The 18,864-nt window shown below is 40.5% G+C and overlaps 1 protein-coding gene across 1 annotated transcript in view; it reads left to right on the forward strand.

The window, feature by feature from the left end:
* Positions 1-18,864, forward strand: part of LOC136873808 (synaptic vesicle glycoprotein 2B) — a 709,878-nt gene that overhangs the window by 571,330 nt on the left and 119,684 nt on the right. The window contains exon 2 of the mRNA XM_067147057.2: positions 18,488-18,764. Coding sequence (XP_067003158.2) covers positions 18,507-18,764 — 258 coding nt within the window. The 5' untranslated portion in view covers positions 18,488-18,506. The remainder of the gene's footprint in view (positions 1-18,487; positions 18,765-18,864) is intronic.

The following is an 18,864-nucleotide window of genomic DNA, read 5'->3' on the forward strand; positions in this document are numbered from 1 at the left end:
CCTCAGGGAGGGATACCGCCTCTACCAGTGCAGTGTCCTGGAGCGTGACACTTTGGTTTGGTTGATAAAACTGGGGAGGAGGACCAGTACCTCGCCCAGGTGGCCTCACCTGGTATGCTGAACAGAGATAGGAAGATTGAGAGAAATAGACCAGGAAGAAGGAAGAAATCGGCCGTGGCCTTAAGTTAGGTACCATTCCGGCTTTTGCCTGGAGGAGAAGTGAGAAACCACGGAAAACCACTTAGAGGATGAATGAGGTGGGAATCGAATTTCCCTCTACTCCGTTGACCTCCCGAAGCTGAGTGGACCCCGTTCCAACCCTCGCACCACTTTTCAGTTATTGAAAATGAAATGGCGTATGGCTTTTAGTGCCGGGAGTGTCCGAGGACATGTTCGGCTCACCAGGTGGAGGTCTTTTAATTTGACGTCCGTAGGCGACCAGCACGTCGTGATGAGGATGGAATGGTGATGAAGACGACACATATACTCAGCCCCCGTGCCAGCGCAATTAACCAATGATGGTTAAAATTCCCGACCCTGCCAGGAATCGAACCCGGGACCCCTGTGACCAAAGGCTAGCACGCTAACCATTTAGCCATGGAGCGGGACTTTTCAGTTATTATTATTTGTTTACAACTTGCTGAACGTCGCACCGACGATGGTATAGGAAAAGAGTGGGAAGGAATTGGCCGTCGCCTTATTTAAGGTACAGTCCCAGCATTTTCCAGGTTTGACAATGAGAAACCACGGAAAACCATCTTCAGGACTGCCGACTGTGGGGTTCGAACCCACAGAACTCCCGGATGCAAGCTCACAGTTGTGCGGCCCTAACCGCACAGCCAACTCTTCAGGTCAGATTCTTGTGGCAGAGCCGGGAATCGAACCCGGGCCTCGGAAGTGGCAGTTAATTACCCTACCCACTACACCACAGAGGCAGAAATTATTATTATTATTATTATTATTATTATTATTATTATTATTATTATTATTATTATTATTTACTTATGCCTTTCAACGTTCAGCCTGTGAATTAATTAAGCACCTTCACACTCGTCTATTTTCAAACAGCTCTGTGACCTCACACCTCGCATCTTTAGATCATTAAAAACTCAGCCTGTCCATCGTCGCATTGCTCTCGCTTCCCTTCTCTTACCCTCTATGGCAGAAACTATTATTTTCCTAGGTACCGGTAACTTAATTCACCTCCATTCACCTCACCTGACCCCACCACAACACGCACAGTTTCATCCATCGAGCTGCCCGCTTCCATAGGGTAACAGTTAAATTATATCTCGTCCTTGGGATCTCGGGTTCGATTCCCGATACCACCAGAGATTTAAGATTGGTAGGAGAGTTAGTATGTGATTAAAATTGTACACGCATACACAGAAATGGTGTCGCTATATAAATAAAGCTTAACGCATTGCTGCAGGTAGACAGCCCGCTACAAGAGTATTGAGATTGAAATGGGCAAAGTGGTAGATGTATAGCAACACACACACTGTGCCTTCAGCACTACCCGTTCACTCCCTTCTCCTCCTTATCAGCACTGAAGTGGCCTTCAGCACTACCCCTTCACTCCCTCCCCACCTTTTGAATACTGGAGAGGCCTTCAACACTACCCCTTCACTCCCTCCCCACCTTTCCAGTACTGGAGAGGCCTTCAACACTACCCCTTCACTCCCTCCCACCTTTTCAGTACTGGAGTGGGGCAGTGTTGATTGTTTATGTCGGGACATCATTTCTGTGCATGTGTGTACATCCAGCTGAACTCGTAAATATCAATTAAAACTGATATCGTTGGTTCAAAAACCGGTCAAGTCCAAAGAGTACAATTTTACAGGAGCAATAAAATAATTCCAAAACTTCCAAATGTGCATGAGTAGCAAATCAAATTGTTCACACAAAATATAGGGAAATTATCGCGAATGATATGTGGTTACAAACGTTTTTGTGCATTTCGTTTCGTACATAAACAGAGAATTATTTCTTGACCCAAAAGGGTCCAGTGGCCTATTAGTCATACTAAAATGGTATTACTTTAGTAATTACTGGAAAATAAAACCTTAAAATCCATTTTTCCCTCAGTTTATTTTTCATATAAGACAACTGGGTCATTAATCATTGCAAATATGGAAGTTGTATATAAATTTGCATGTGCATATATATACGCACATATTTCATTTTTATGTTAAAGGAAATGCAGGCCTAAGGCAGATTTAAACGACACAAATATGACAAACAACCTGTTGTACCCGTGTTTCGCTACGGAATTATATACAGAATTCTAGTTAAAGTCGTGCACACGTTGTGAATAAGATTTTATTAAATTGCATAATAACATGTATTTAAAAATAAATTTTGAGATTTTGAGAACAGGTATTGACTCCGGTGATTTACGTATGATCAGTAACCTGTACTGGAATCAGTGTGCAAATATAAAAACTGATCAAGGAACTTCAGAAACTGCTGCGATCAGCAAGGGCGTCCGCCAGGGTTGTGTACTGTCACCTCTGTTGTTTAACATTTACTCAGAGGCAATCTTTAAAGATACATTGGCAGACTATGTTGGGATCAAAATTAACGGGAAAATCATCAACAACATCAGGTATGCAGATGATACTGTTGTCATAGCTGATGACATGCCTGCTCTTCAGTGCATGATAAACTCCTTAGTTCAGCACAGTGAAGAGTTTGGATTTTATGTTAACCCCTCAAAGACGAAACTGATGGTGTTCTTTAAGAAGATAATTCAGACAAATCTCACAATAAAAGATAAAATAGTTGAGTAAGTGTCTTCTCTCAAATATCTGGGTACCATCTTGAATGACCAATATAACTCCAAACGGGAGATAATATCTAGAATTGAGCAGGCCAGGAAACAATTCAGTATCATGAAGAAATGCTTTTTGAGGTCAGATATCAGTCTCCAACTACGAATTCGTATGATCCGCTGCTATATATTGTCTGTTCTTCTATATGGATGTGAAAGCTGGACTCTGGATCCAAACATAGAAAAACGTATTGATGCCTTCGAAATGTTCCTGTATCGCCGTCTCTTGCGGATATCCTGGGTAATGAAAATCTCAAATGCCGAGGTCCTTCGGTGGATGAAAAAGCAGAAAGAACTATTGCTCACCATAAAAGAGAGGAAAACACAATACCTAGGACATACAATGAGAGGTGAGAGGTATAAGTTATTACAGCTTATTATCGAAGGAAAGATACAGGGGAAGAGATCTGTTGGGAGAAGAAGAAATTCATGGCTGAAAGAACTTCGAAGATGGCACTGCTGTACTTCAAAAGTGGCATTCCATTCTGCGCTGTCAAGATCAGAGCTAGTTACGTGGATCGCTAACCTCCGTTCGGAGACGGCGTCTTAAGAAGAAAAAAAATTTTAGGCACCTTCTCCTAAGCTACCATTTCAGCCAAAGTGATTTATTTATAGCCCATACTGTAGTGAATTATTCCCCGACTTTACATGGCGACTTTCATTAAATTCTGTTCACCTATTTTTTCATGGCTCTTAGCAACAAAAATCGAAATTCATGAATATCTCTGTAATCATAGCCGGTACGGCCAAAATGTATAAGACATAAATGATCGGAAACTTAATTCTACATAACTTACATAATATTTATCGACAGGACACTAGTAACACAGATGTTTGAGTATTGAATTAATTAATCAAGGTGTACGTCAGGGACTCAGCCTTTTAAATAGGCAGATGATCAATTTATCCTGCATGATGATGAAGATAAACTCCAGAAATCAATACATCAGTTAAACACCATTTGTAGAAGTTATAATCGTCGGCTTTGTAGAACAAAAAACGAAGTTATGGCATGGCATGGGAAGTATCCTATCACAGAGAAGATAGTAAGTAATTGACAATCAACCAGTAGAACAAGTCTCAAATTTTAAGTACCTTGGTTGTGAAATATATATATATTTTTTGCTATTCGCTTAGTCGCACCGACACAGATAGGTCTTATGGCGACGATGGGACAGGAAAGGCCTAGGAATGGGAAGGAAGCGGCCGTGGCCTTAATTAAGGTACAGCCCCAGCATTTGCCTGGTGTGAAAATGGGAAACCACGGAAAACCACCTTCAGGGCTGCCGACAGTGGGATTCGAACCCACTATCTCCCGAATGCAAGCTCACAGCTGCGCGCCCCTAACAGCACGACCAACTCGCCCGGTGAAATATCTTTTAATGATGATGACGAGGTGAAGATGCTTCATCGCTTTCGACATATGTATGGGACAATTCGCCGAACGCTAAAAGGAAAAGTAAGAGAAGATACTAAACTTAAATTCTGTAAGACAATGGCTGTTCCAACTCGTTAAATGGAATTGAGCGATGGATGGATAAAACAAGCTATAGGAATAAAATACAATCATCTGAAATGAGATTCCTAAGATCAGTGAAAGGATACTCCCTAAAAGATAAAATAGGAAATGAAGAGTTAATTAAACAAATATATTCTCAGTGGATTAAAGAATATTCCAAAAGAGGATAAATTGGAAAAACCACGTTCTGAGGATGGATAACAACAGAATCCCAAAACTTGGCCTGGAATACCATCTAAAGGTAAGAAGATAAATATTGCTCGTCCTATGAAGAGATGGAATGCAATCTGAGGTCGGAACAGGCTACTAGCCTAATCCATGAAGAGGAAGTATAAGTAAGTACACCGCGAGTAAAGTTGGGGACAAATCATGACGACCTCGCCTCACACGACTACTTTCAGTGGCAGCTCGGTGTCTATTAGCGACTTATAGGATTTACTACCTCTACTGCAGCCAGAGTTGCCAAATCGGCTGCTGCACTCTACACGAAGAAAGGGTAAATACTACAGAGAGTGACGAAGAAAGTAGTTTGACAGCCTCTCCAAAAACACAAGGATCACTTAGAACTCGTTAACTCAGCAGGGTGCAGGATGTGATTGACTACTGGCTTTCAGCTCGCTTCTAGGAACTGAAGTCGTCATGTTTTGTCCCCAAATATAACATAGATTTTCGAGTATTAAATATAATTACCATTTTATTCAGTGCGAATACAATTATTTATAGCCTAGATTGTAGTGTATTATTCCCCTACTTTACATACCGATCTTTAATAAATTATCTTCACCGAGCTCGATAGCTGCAGTCGCTTAAGTGCGGCCAGTATCCAGTATTCGGGAGATAGTAGGTTCGAACCCCACTGTCGACAGCCCTGAAAATGGTTTTCCGTGGTTTCCCATTTTCACACCAGGCAAATGCTGGGGCTGTACCTTAATTAAGGCCACGGCCGCTTCCTTCCAACTCCTAGCCCTTCCCTGTCCCATCGTCGCCATAAGACCTATCTGTGTCGGTGCGACGTAAAGCAACTAGCAAAAAAAAAAATCTTCAGCCATTTTCTCCTGATGCGCCTACAGACAGACGGACAGACAGACAGAGATGACGGGAAGTTAAAAAGGGTATTTGCTTGTTACTGTGGACACGATCGATACAGAAATACTATTATTGTTTAATTCTGAGCAATGTACAGAAACAACTCTTATTATATATATGTAACATTGCTAGGATTCTACATCTTGCAGCCGGTATGTCCTTTAGAGTGATCCACTTCAGTCATTATATTTTGTTCTGTAGTGCCGCATGACTTTGGGCTAATGTTTCTATTAAATCTTGTTAACACTGTAGCACATATTGCTGTCAAAGCTTTTTCACATCTTAAAATGTAGTTATCTTGATTAGCATTGGACTATGGCAGCAATCCCCATGTCAATACACAACACGTAGGCTACAATTTCAGATGTGAAGGAGGGAGTTGTATTCGTAAAATCCTTCATCACAGCTGACATAAGTAATGTTACTGCCATCTAGTAAGAGGGTTTCAAATCAAGATTCAGTAAACCCGTATTTGGCCGTTTAATACGTGCAAATTCGTGATGCAGTCCAGTCCCTCTCTACGACAGAGACGTTACTTAAAGGTGAACGTCTCTGATTATTTTATCACATGTGTGGCATCTGTTTCTCTACCCAGTACACATACGAGTACAATTTCATTTATCAAAAAGGTTTTACTTGACCAGCTTTTGCACCGAGGTCTTTAATTCTGCTGTAGGTCGCACTGACACAGATAGGTCTTATGGCGACGATGGGATAGGAAAGAGTTAGCACCGGGAAGGAAGCAACCGTGGCCTTTATTGAGGTACAGCCCCAGCATTTTTCGGTGTGAAAATGGGAAACTACGGAAAACCATCTTCAGGGCTGCCGACAATGAGGTTCGAACCCACTATCCCCCGAATACGAGCCGATACCCAATCAATCAACAAATGTATCATTTCCGTTTTATCACTTTCATTTATCGCACTGACGTGCATTTCATTTTATTTATTTGTTTATTTTATTTATTTATTTATTATTTATAAATGGTGAGGTTAGAGATCACGGCTCTCGCTTACATTTAACCACATTCTAAAATACAGGTTGGATTATATAAATAAGGTGATGATCATGATTATGAAGATGATAATTCAATCTGTAGTTAATCAACGGGAAATCTGGTAACTTTTAGTATGACACATAACTAGACTGCTGGGAAATAATGGTGATACTTACGGTAATAAAGTCAATTAACTTATAACCGAAATACTGGTATAGAGTTCGGTGTAGACCCCAAAGCAACTCAACTTATGATTAAGCAGACATTAACGGATACCATTTAAAAGTAAAATTCATGGGTGAACTCTTGAAGGAGTTTGAAATCAAAACAAGAGTAGGCCAAGGTGATGGGTTATCTCCGGTTCTCTTCAACTGTATTTTGAAGATTATTCGCGAGTGGCAAAAAGAAATGGACAAGATAGGACTGATCAACCAAGTATATATTGGAGGATCAAAATATGGCATCAAAATCAACTGTCTTGCATTCGCATATGACATCGCGATCCTATCTAGAAACTCAAACACAGCTACAGAGCAGATAAATATACTAAAGCAGGAAGCAGATAAAGCAGGACTCCAAATTTCCTTTGAAAAAGAAACAAATATATGACCAATATCAAAACAGACCCTCATCACTTAAAGACAGGGCATAGTAAGATAGAAAGAGTTGACAGCTTCAAGTACCTCAGAGAAGCAAATTACATCAGGCGAGATAAGATGGCCACTGCTTTTCGTAGGAAACATGCTTCATACAAGAGAAAACCCATCTGCAGGCGAGCTAAACTAAGACACTACAATACAGTAATCAAAACAGAGTGTCTATATGCTAACGAATGCCTCCTAATAACAGGAATGTCAGGACTAGAGAGGTAGATCCAAAAATAGTGGATGGCCAGTATAGGTTACGACAAAAGGGGAGAAATATACCAAGAAAGTGAAAGGTTGATTGAGTCAATGAAGAAAGGAAGAATCAAATTTTATGGACATCTAGACATGATATAGGCTTTTGGGCTTATGCCGTGTCAAGAAAATAAGGTGAAATTCTTTACGTTTCGCAGAGAACTTTGCTCTACATCCTCAGAAGAAAATCTCGTCTGTTCAAAGAATTGAATATAGACGTTATAATAGAATTGTTACCAGATGGGTCACCGTACGTGGTGCAGCGCTAGCATTCGAAGCGGAAGCCGACGGAACCATCAGAATCAGTTTGAGAGGGAGTCACATAACATAACACTTGTACACACACATTAAAGTATCACAGTGACACAAGCCTGGAATGAAACAGCTGATGTTGAGGAACGTACGAAACGAAATAACAATAGTGAAGGGACAGGAAAGGAGACTACCTACGTAAATAATTAATGGCTGACAACCACGTATTAATTAATTGATAATTGATGGACATTTGTTTATAATGGACAAAACAGATTTTTAAGATAATTATCAGTATACCTAAAGTTTCCGACAAATGGTTCAGAGAGGTGAGAAAGGATCTTTAGCAGTCTAGATTAAATCGGGAAGACATCCTAAACCGAACAAAGTATAGATCAGTATCGACAGTTTTAGAGGCTTACATGACGAACAGAGACTGAATACAGGATGTAAGGATGGAAAGAAGACAGCTTCCAGAGAAAGAATGCAAAGATTTTGGGCTGCAAAGAAGGCTTCCAGTCACTGGCGGCTTGTGATAATAAAAATGGGTGGAGCACATTCAACCTATTAGGAACGCTAGGAATCAATTAAACTCATCTTATCTTTTTATTTCTTGTATATCAGCTCGATTCTCCTGTTTTGGTAGTAGCAAATTCTTCAATTACTCGATAATTGAAGTCCGGTATGGAATGTACCATCTTCTTCTCGATCGATGACATCGCCAGTGCATTCAACCTCTCATTACCCATGGAACTTCGCAAAAATGTCTTTATTCGTGTCAGAGTGGAGAAGGAACGTTCAGATTCAACAGTCGTCATTGTTATGATGACAATTATTTTTAAAACAATCATACACTCGGAAAATGTTCGTGTCATTCTATTTTCACAGAAAAATTGCAAAAGAATCATAATAAGGCTTTGAGTAGTCTTCCATAATACATTTGACCACAGGCTGCACAATCAGTAGGGCGTAACTGTGTTATTCTGATGAGTGAGACTTCTGTCCAAAAACTTTAAATTCAAAAATAAAAAAGTATGTTTCGGTACTCAATTTTTTTTGTTTTCTGCATTAGTTATGAATATGCGAGCCTCTGTAGCTCAGGCGGCAGAGCGAAGACCTCTTACTGCTGGATTCCGTGGTTCAAATACCAGTCACTCCGTGTGAGATTTGTACTGGACAAAGTAGAGGAGCGACAGGTTTTTCTCCGGGTACTCCGGTTTTCTCTGTCATCTTACATTCCAGCAACATTCTCCATTTCGTCTGTCATTCGTTAATCATTGCCCCAGAGGAGTGCGACAGGCTTTGGCAGCCGGCACAATTCGTATCCTCGCCGTTAGATGCGGGCTTCATTCATCTATTCCTAACCCAGTCGAACGACTGGAAACAGGCTGTGGATTTTTATTTTCATAAGTTATTAATACCCATGTATTTGATTAGTCTTATATTTATTTCTTTTATTACAATTACTTATTTCCTTTATGTAATTGTTCTACAAATAATCAAAATAAATGTAACCCAAGTTCCAGATTTCCTCTGGATAAATTTTAGAACTCATTTATATTAATACAGATATCATTTTATTCCTTTACGTGCCGGTGTTTTAAACATGTGCTTAGTTCACGCGGAAAGACGTGGGTTCGATTCTACGTCAAAGAATAGAACATTTTAATAAACGATACTTCCATTGCTGCAGGTGCACATGGTCTTGAGATTCACTCAACCTACACCGGAAAATGAGTATGAGGTTCGTTACTGGGGTCAAAGGTGGCCGGACGTAGAGCCAACCAGTCTACCTCACCAAATTCCGAAGTTACAGCACTTACGAGATTATCCCTCAAAGGGTCTTCATAGCCTGTACGGGAATGACTTCGGTTTTGATTTTACGTGCCAGTATTAATATGTTAGTTTCAAGTGGTAACAGAACGGATGCACTCAGAACTCTGCAGGTAGTGCGGTTGTATATTTGAAATCTGGAACACAAAGAGGGAGGATTATGCGTTCAAGCAGATATGCAACCTCATTCTATGTAAAGATCCGGGGAACTCTTTGAAGACCCGTATCGATCCAACCGAAGTCGATACGGAGATTTAACTTTTCAAGCACAGAGGTCTCAGGTTTCTTTCTACGTCTGTGGGAGGCAATGCAAAGATGACAGATCTGAATATCTCCATACGTGCTCTTCTTGAATATAAAACCGGCCATGACACAACAGAACATTTCTTGCGGTGACTACAGCATATTTTCAATTTGGGAAATTGAAACACCCGTATCGTACAGATGAACATGATAGTTATTCCATAGTAACTTCACAGTTAAATATATGCAGTAATCCTTTGTCAGCTTTCCTTAATTAAGACCCTTTTATGGATAATAATAATAATAATAATAATAATAATAATAATAATAATAATAATAATAATAATAATAACACTGTTAGTTTTAAGTTTCACTTTCTAGTGTACAAACAGAGAAAAAGTGTAGGTTACCATTAACAAAGGACGCTTTCATGAAATAGCGAACTACAGTTCCGTACGGAGATCTTCCCTTTGTGAAAAGCTCATGATCATGAATTTGTCTTTCAATAAATAAAACTCAATGTTATATCAAGGAGAAATGAAACTTCACGTCAAAGGATCTTAACTTGTAGCCCAGCATTTTTTGGAGACCAAGGCCTAAGGTAACGACTAATGTGGCGTCATTTCTGTCACGTATTTTGTCGCGTTACGTTACATATTCATGTCAAAAAGAAAGAAACCACTTTTCTCTTTGCCAAAAATCAAATGACCATAAATATGTCACGGCTGCTAATTTCATATGGTAACCAGCACGGTTGCTAGGTAACACTGTCTGACCATCCATACCTTGCATCACTGCCTGCACGGTTGCTATGGCAACATTTACGTCACGCATTTCGGACGAACCCCAGCCATAAGTCATAATGTCTTCCACTAAAATATTATTTATGTCAAAAGTGAAGTATGTTCATCACAAGCATAAGTAACGTATGCGGCAAAACAAACGACACTGAAGCGTTACTTAATAATTGTGTTGGTATTGTGAAAATGAAAATCCACAGCCTGTTTCCAGTCATTCGACCGGGTCAGAAATGGAATGAAGCCCCCATCTAGCGACGAGGATAGGAATTGTGCCGGCTGCTGAAGCACTCCTCTGGGGCAATGATTAATGAATGACAGGTGAAATGAAGTGATATTGGAGAGTGTTGCTGGAATGAAAGATGACAGGGAAAGCCGGAGTACCCGTAGAAAAACCTGTTCCGCTTCCGCTTTGTCCAACACAAATCTCCCATGGAGTGATCGGTATTTGAACCAAGGAACCCAGGGGTGAGAGGCCGGTGCGCTGCCGCCTGAGCCACCGAGACTACTGTTGGTATTGTATGTGTTCAAAATGCGTACCATCACGTGCTACACAGTTAATAACGTTTCTGAAGATTATTGAACACGCTGATCAATAAAGATTGCTCCAGGGATACAATGCAATTACGTTATCTTCTCACGTAATTCGAGAACATTTGTAGGTATTCTTTCAACACGTCCAATATGCAGTCATCTAGCGCCGTGAGAACCGGGTAGGAAGGGTACGATAATTGAGTTCCTCCGAGAAATTAAGCGATCTCCAAAAATGTCGTATCAGAAGGGTAAGTAACTCCCACAGTGGTGTGGACTGTAGCTCAATCTTGCTCGAGGGATAAGTTTGTGGCGCGACAAAAACGGCGCAAATTCCGCTCATATGTGGTGATAATCATGTCTCTATAGACTACCTGATCCATTTTTTTTTGATTTCGTGCAGCATCCTCAACGGAATAACAGCCCAGTATTCCATAATCGGACACGGCGCACCAAATCGTAACCCGCGTCCTGTGTAGTGCTTTCATGAGGCCGCTCAAACCGTAAAAATGAGTTGTTTGTCGGTTGATATAGCCATCATATGAAATCCATATATTTCAGAACAAATCTGGTTTCTCATACGTCATTGATAACACTCGGCTGTAAAACTGTAATCGGACTCGTTCATTCTTTTCCGACGCTGAGCAAATTGAACGCAGTAAGAAGTACATTTTATTCTTTCTAAGAAGTATAAGGCGCCAAGTTTTTACGGCATGTGGTACCATGTGTTAGGTCTATCTTAACCACCGCTGTTTGCTTTGTCTTGATCCAGAACTCTGGTATTATTACGATGGCTAGTGTTCTCGGAAGTAGGAGTAAGTAAGTAAGTCATGCGGTAGACGTAAAAATCTCTTAAATATGTTTTATATAAATTAAATAAATTGACTATAACTTCAGTCATTTTATCGCAACAGTTTCAGGACTGAAGATATTAATAGGTTAATATCAACTGACAGCGTAGAGATTCTAACTTTCTAAGGGGACGAAATGTTAGTCTCAACTATCATGCTAAGTAGCTTGTCTACAAGCAGTTAACATTTCATTCTCGATTATTCTAGTAGTTTTCCACTAAAACATGAGTCGCAATTCCTACATCAATCCCACATTAATTAGAAATACACACATATGCAACCGACAAAAAGAATAAACCATTATTTAGACGAACATTAAGTTGATTTTGATACCTCAAAGTCCTAACATATAATATAAAACACATAACAAGCACAACAACGATTCTTGTGAATAATTCTACCCCGTGGAACTCCATCGCCCATATCGAACTTTGTATGCGGCCGTATGATAGTTAAAGTTCTTTATTGCCCATTCATTCATGTGAACCAGATCGTTTGCTCTAAAATTTCAGACATAAAACACTGGATACGATAAATAAAAACAAACATGCAGTAGGACATTAAAAATACATTTTAAGTCTGAATAGCTTTGTGAGTTCTAGCCACGTCGGTTTTGTATCTCTGCATTATAAAACAAACTGCCATTTCAGTTCACTCCATTCAATCACTACTGAACTGCCTGCGTTTAGGGGAGACGCCCTATATCTTTTTAAACATTAAATGGTAGAAATTATATAACATTTAATTTAAGGATTTTTTTTTACAATTTGTTTTATGTCGCACCGACACCGATAGGTCTTATGCCGACAATGGGATAGAAAAGGCCTGGGGGTGGCAAGGAAGCGGCCGTGGCCTTAACTAAGGTACAGTACCAGCATTTGCCGGGTGTTAAAATGGGAAATAACGCAAAACCATCTTCAGGGCTGCCGAGAGTGGGGTTCGAACCCACTATCTCCCGGATGCAAGCTCACAGCTGCGCGCCCCTAACTGCACGGCCAACTCACCCGGTGAATAATTATTTTATTAATTATTAGAATACATAAAGGAACATACAATACCATGTGTTCATCATTCTCTTGAACGCCCATACGCTATACCCGCCTGTTGCTGGGAGGTGATTTGATTACTCTTCGGGGCGCGAGGATCTGTCACAAAATTTTCGGTTAATTTCTTCCTCCGTTTTTGCATTCCTATTTCGTTTTTAAAAGATATTTAGATGTTTTACGTAATTCAATGTCAATGGTAAATCACCCTTTACCTGGTATGTGTAAAGTTTTCCTGATCGGGGAGAGCTGCAGAATAGTGGAACTTCAAAATCCAGAATTATGTAAGCTCATTTATCGTAAGATAGGGGCTGCCTGGCCGAGGTGGTAAAGGCGTGCTCGGTTCGCCCGGAAGGACGTGGGTTCGAATCCCCATGAGGAAGTCGTAAAATTTAAGAAAATAGATTTCCACTTCCGGAGGTGCACTCAGCCTACACCAAAAATGAGTACCAGGTTAATTCCTGGGTGCAAAGGCGGCCAGGCGTAGAGCTAACCACTCTACCCCATCACGTGCCGAGGTTAACAATGGTGGAAGCCTTTACTTTCCACTCCTCCAAGGGCCTTCATGGCCTGTACGGAGGTGACTGTACTTTTTTATTTATCGTAAGATAGGTGATGATGATCATGATGATGTTGTTTGTTTAAAGGGGCATAGTAACTAGGTCATCAGCCCCTAATGGTACGAGATGTAACGAAAAGACATGATAATTAAAATTTTAAAATATATTCCCTGACTAGAATTTAAAATAAATAATGATGAAAAAATATTATGAGATTAAAATTATCAGTGGATCTAATTCACAACGCCTTATTTTCTAATAGAATTATAGAAAATATTGATTATAATGGAATAAGGCATTGACTTGAAGTACAGAAATATATATCATTCAAGTTAGAAGTTAACATAACACATTAAAATACTCAAACACGAACTAAAATAGAGACAATGGGATAAAAGTGTAGTTAACAAAAATACACTAATACAAAAACATGATTACACACGATAAAAATAGGTCACTATCCCTCATAAAACGGAAGACTAGGTCTGCTGACTGCTTGTCATCTCGTAGGATGAGAGAGAAATAGCACTCGGAAGTTTAAGACTTCGGCGAAGATCGTCCAGGTCCACGCACTCCGTAAGGATGTGTACCACGGTTAGATGACCGCCAACCGGGCGAGTTGGCCGTGCGCGTAGAGGCGCGCGGCTGTGTGCTTGCATCCGGGAGATAGTAGGTTCGAATCCCACTATCGGCAGCCCTGAAGATGGTTTTCCGTGGTTTCCCATTTTCACACCAGGCAAATTCTGGGGCTGTACCTTAATTAAGGCCACGGCCGCTTCCTTCCAACTCCTAGGCCTTTCCTATCCCATCGTCGCCATAAGACCTATCTGTGTCGGTGCGACGTAAATCCCATAGCAAAAAATAAATAAAAAGATGACCGCCGCAAGTACACACCCGGGGACGTTCACCCTTCAGTAGGTAGGAGTGCGTTACTATGCCAAGACCAATCCGAAGACGACATAATACCACAGCCTCTCTCCGAGAAGCCCGAAGCGAAGTCTTCCACTCCTTCGTTGGTCCTTTTATCGCTCTCAGTTTATTTGGGAGAGGGGTGTTTGATGCTGTTACCGTACAGTACTCCTTGTTCTAGGGCAGCTATCCCTTGTGGATTTTCTCTCTCCCTGGTGATTTAATTCGTACTGTATTTAAGAGCATCATTATACAGGTTGTTCTCAGATGTGTAGGAAATATTTGGGGTTGGGAGAGTGGGGTAGATGGTACACGCCAAAACAACACCAAAAATTCCTTTTGAAAATATACCCTGCTGCGCACTCCAGGCAATGCACGAATTCGATGGCAACTTGTTAATCTTTATTCTAAATACGAAGTATTCTCCCATTCTTGCATCGCTCATTTGGAATCCTAGCTATAAAGTGAATGAGAACGACGATTAAATGGTTCAAAAGGAAATTTCGTACAAAATAACTAACAATTCGTCTATAAGTCCTTGCAAAAAATCGAGTAATCACATTTCTTCTATTTATGTATAAATTATTTAACAATCTTACTGGTAGTACTAGTTTGCTCTCTTTGTTCAACTTATCTGTCCCAAATCCATCTACACGCCCAAAATATGTTTATTACCTTCCACTGCCCAGCAACTTAATAATTATTCAGTTTTAAAATCAAAGAAGATATTAAATAAATATAGCAATGAGTACAGTCTAGATATATTTGCAGCTACATACTCTTCAAAAGTAAAACAATGTGACCAAACAACTTCGTTGCTTTCTATTCTAAATTAAAATCCCTCTCTGCTGAATGCCAACGGCCGTAGCCGTGTTGAAACACCGGATCCCATGAGATCTCCGAAGTTAAGCAACATTGGGCGTGGTCAAGATTTGGATGGGTTGTCATGCGCTGTTGGTGGGGGGTAAGGGAATGGAGGAACGGAAAGGAACTGGGCACCCTATCGTACGTAAACTCCGGCTCAGGACACCTCTGCTGAATCACATTGTTAAGTTCACGGCTTTAGTTCAGTTCCTTGTTTCTATTGATACTATCTGCATAATTAAAATCTTCCATAACATCACTACCATTATCATTTATAATAATAAATGTTTAAAATTGTTAGTAATTATCTTTATATAATGAATATTGGTAATATTGTTTTCGATTGTCTATATTAGAGGTTAAAAGTCGTCCATTTCATGACCGTATCGATGAGTATAATCAAGAAGTTAATACAAAGAACCACCTAATCGATACTTTATTTCTGCCTCAGGCAAAATTGAATGTATATTAACACTTACAGAACATGTTTCGACCACTTAGTGGTCATCTTCAGCTGTATAAAGAAAAAAACTAAGATGAAAAATCATTAGGATAATAAGCACAAGACAGGAAACAGACAAGAGATATAATCAAACACGACATCGCAGAATCACAGCCTAATCTTCCTCCTCCCGCACTTGATATATTAGATGACGACAGAACTCTACTTCCCTTCTCTCCAGAGTATTGCACGAACTGTCAGACTGTGTCACATGGCTACTACACTAGATCGCGCTCAAAGAAAGACCTTCTGGACAGCGCAGAATAAACATCTTTTCCAAATAAGAACAAGAGGCAAGATGTCCTGATCGAGTGACCGCCATTTTATAACAAAGGAGTCTCCAAAGAACTTTTACCAAACAGACAACACAGCAATTTTTTTCATTATAACCTAAGAGTATACCTTGTGCTTATTATCCTAATGTTTTTTCATTTTAGTTTTTTCTTTATACAGCTGAAGACAACCACTAAGTGGTCGAAACATGTTCTGTAAGTGTTAATATATATTCAATTTTGCATGAGGCAAAAATAAAGTATCAATTAGGTGGTTATTTATATTAACTTCTTGATTATATCAGAGGTGCTCAGCTGGGCACCCGCTGAGGCTAGTCCAGTGCGGCTAAGATGACCTGACGTAAATTTGGGCAGCTTACGTAGCAAGCATACGTTACACTGAAGCCAGAGAGTGGAACACACTTTGCAGGGAAGAGAACAGTGACGTTCAATTGTGGTTACGAAGCTCCCCTCCACTACTCAGCGAAATGCTGATTGGGGTACAGTATTAAAAAATAAAAGAAGCTATAACCGAAAGAAAATCGACCTTTTCAAGATTTTCCGGTTTGATTTATACTGCATTCGATATAAATAGTTTTATTTTACTATATTTATACATTCAAAGAGAACTGAGATGTGTACAGTGATACCGGGTGTAAGCATACAAGCTACGATTTACAAGTCCTTGGATGGGAATGACAATATTTTCATTTATGAAAAGTAAAGTTCCTGTTATTCATTCAGCAAAACGTAATATATTTACACAGTTCAACAAGCTTACTTCTTGATTTGCACAGTGTTTTGTGACTTTCTGTTCAATGAAATTCTGAAAAAAGTATATGAAATCTTATAAACTTATCAGGCGCCCTATGATAATAGCTAGCCTCTAAATGGCGAGGCAGTTTTATCACGAGTGAAGACATAGGTATTTACTATCCAGGATTAAAGTAAAACAACAACAACAACAACAATGCAAAGGTATCTAGCAAATAGATGTACAGTATGTCTTCAAATAAAATAACGTAACTGATGTTATTCCCGGTAAGCATGATTGGATTGTTGGTGAATTTATCAGATAATTTAAACCCAAGCAACCGAAAGCCACAGTGAATATTAAATTTTCTCGACCGCATTGTAATCTAACCCGACTTTCAACCTATTAGGTTTGTCATGTACATTTAGTAGTGTTTAAGAGGTGTTAAGTTCAGAACAAAAATGGCCAACCGGACACCATTGGGTTCCGAACCCACAACCTCCCGATTTCGCGTCGGTTGCTCTACCAATTGAGCTATGGTGGCCTTAACTTCATATTATATTAGAAATGTTTCTAAAGCACCTCTTAAAATATAATAGTTAAAATTGTAATTCATTACTTACAATACAAAGATATTTGAGGTTGTATGCGGTCGAACTACATAAACCGCAATCCACATTAACTTACTTCTTACAATGTAAATTGAAAATGACGTAACCACAACGTCACAGTGGCTGAACAGCAAACGCTGCGCTCATCGCCTGTCAGTCCGCTTACAGTGCTGTGCGCCGGCGGGACGAAATGCCTAGTGAGCACCACTGGTCTATATTATGCTACTGAAGAAAAATTTATTATTAGTTCTTTATCTGTTTAACCTCTAGAGTCGGTTTTTTTTCCTCGGACTCAGCGAAGGATCCCACCTCCACCGTTTCAAGGGCAGTGTCCTGGAGCTGTAGACTCTGGATCGGGAGATAAAACTGGGGAGGATGACCAGTACCTCGCCTAGGCGGCCTCACCTGCTATGCTGAACAGGGGCCTTGCGGGGGGATGGGAAGATTGGAAGGTATAGACAAGGAAGAGGGAAGGAAGCGGCCGTTGCCTTCAGTTAGGTACCATCCCGGCATTTTCCTGGAAAAAAACCACGGAAAACCACTTCCAGAATGGCTGAGGTGGGAATTGAAACCAACTTTACTCAATTGACCTCCCGAGGCTGAGTGGACCCCGTTCCAGCCCTCGTGACACTTTTCAAATTTCGTGGCAGAGCCGGGAATCGAACCCGGACCTCCGGGGTTGGCAGCTAATCATACTTTTCAAATTTCGTAGTAGAGCCGGGAGTTGAGAACTCGAGCCTCCGAGGGTGGCAGCTAATCACACTAACCACTACACCACAGAGTATTGTTAGTTCAAGTTCATATATGATTATTTTCTCTTCTTTCTATTTACAAGGACGTCTATTGGAGTTGATAGAATTTTAAACTGTTTTTTCTTTGCATATAGTGTAATAGTATTCGTATGTGTGTTTCACATCATTAGCTTTGTACCTGCCTAAAGCACAGAAAGAAAGACAGAAAGAAAGAAATAAAGAAAGAAAGAATACAGGAGTAGTACTTTTGGGGGTGAATTACCCATTCCCCTCTCGCCCCCAGTTCCTTCCCACATGTTTTGGAACCTGTATAGGATACTGTTAAGTTTTCACAGTAATTGAACATGTTAAAGTAGCGGACTGTTTGTTCTTGTTTCAGATGAGCGAGGGTCCCCAGCATGCCAGCGCGGCGAGCCCCGGGACCCGGCGCTTGTTCCGAGTCGGCCGCTCTGGTGCGCAGCACTGAGGGCATGGCCTACACCGAGGAGGGTGGCTCAATGCTTGGTAGCAGTGGGCCACCCCTCGGGGGTGGGGTTGGCGGAGGCGGCGGCGGCGGCGGCGGTACAGGCCATGATCTCGAGGATGATTTTGAGTGTAGAAGAGTGTCCACCGATATCTCCCTTCTCTCGCAGTTCCATGAGGACGCCATCAGACAGGTGAGATGACAACGGTTGTATTGACAATACAGCATAACTATGATCTATCAAATAATGTACTACGAAGCACATATTAGTGGCACGTATTCTAATAATGTAT

This window comes from Anabrus simplex, chromosome 5 (assembly GCF_040414725.1).
Source record: "Anabrus simplex isolate iqAnaSimp1 chromosome 5, ASM4041472v1, whole genome shotgun sequence".
Lineage (NCBI taxonomy): Eukaryota > Metazoa > Arthropoda > Insecta > Orthoptera > Tettigoniidae > Anabrus > Anabrus simplex.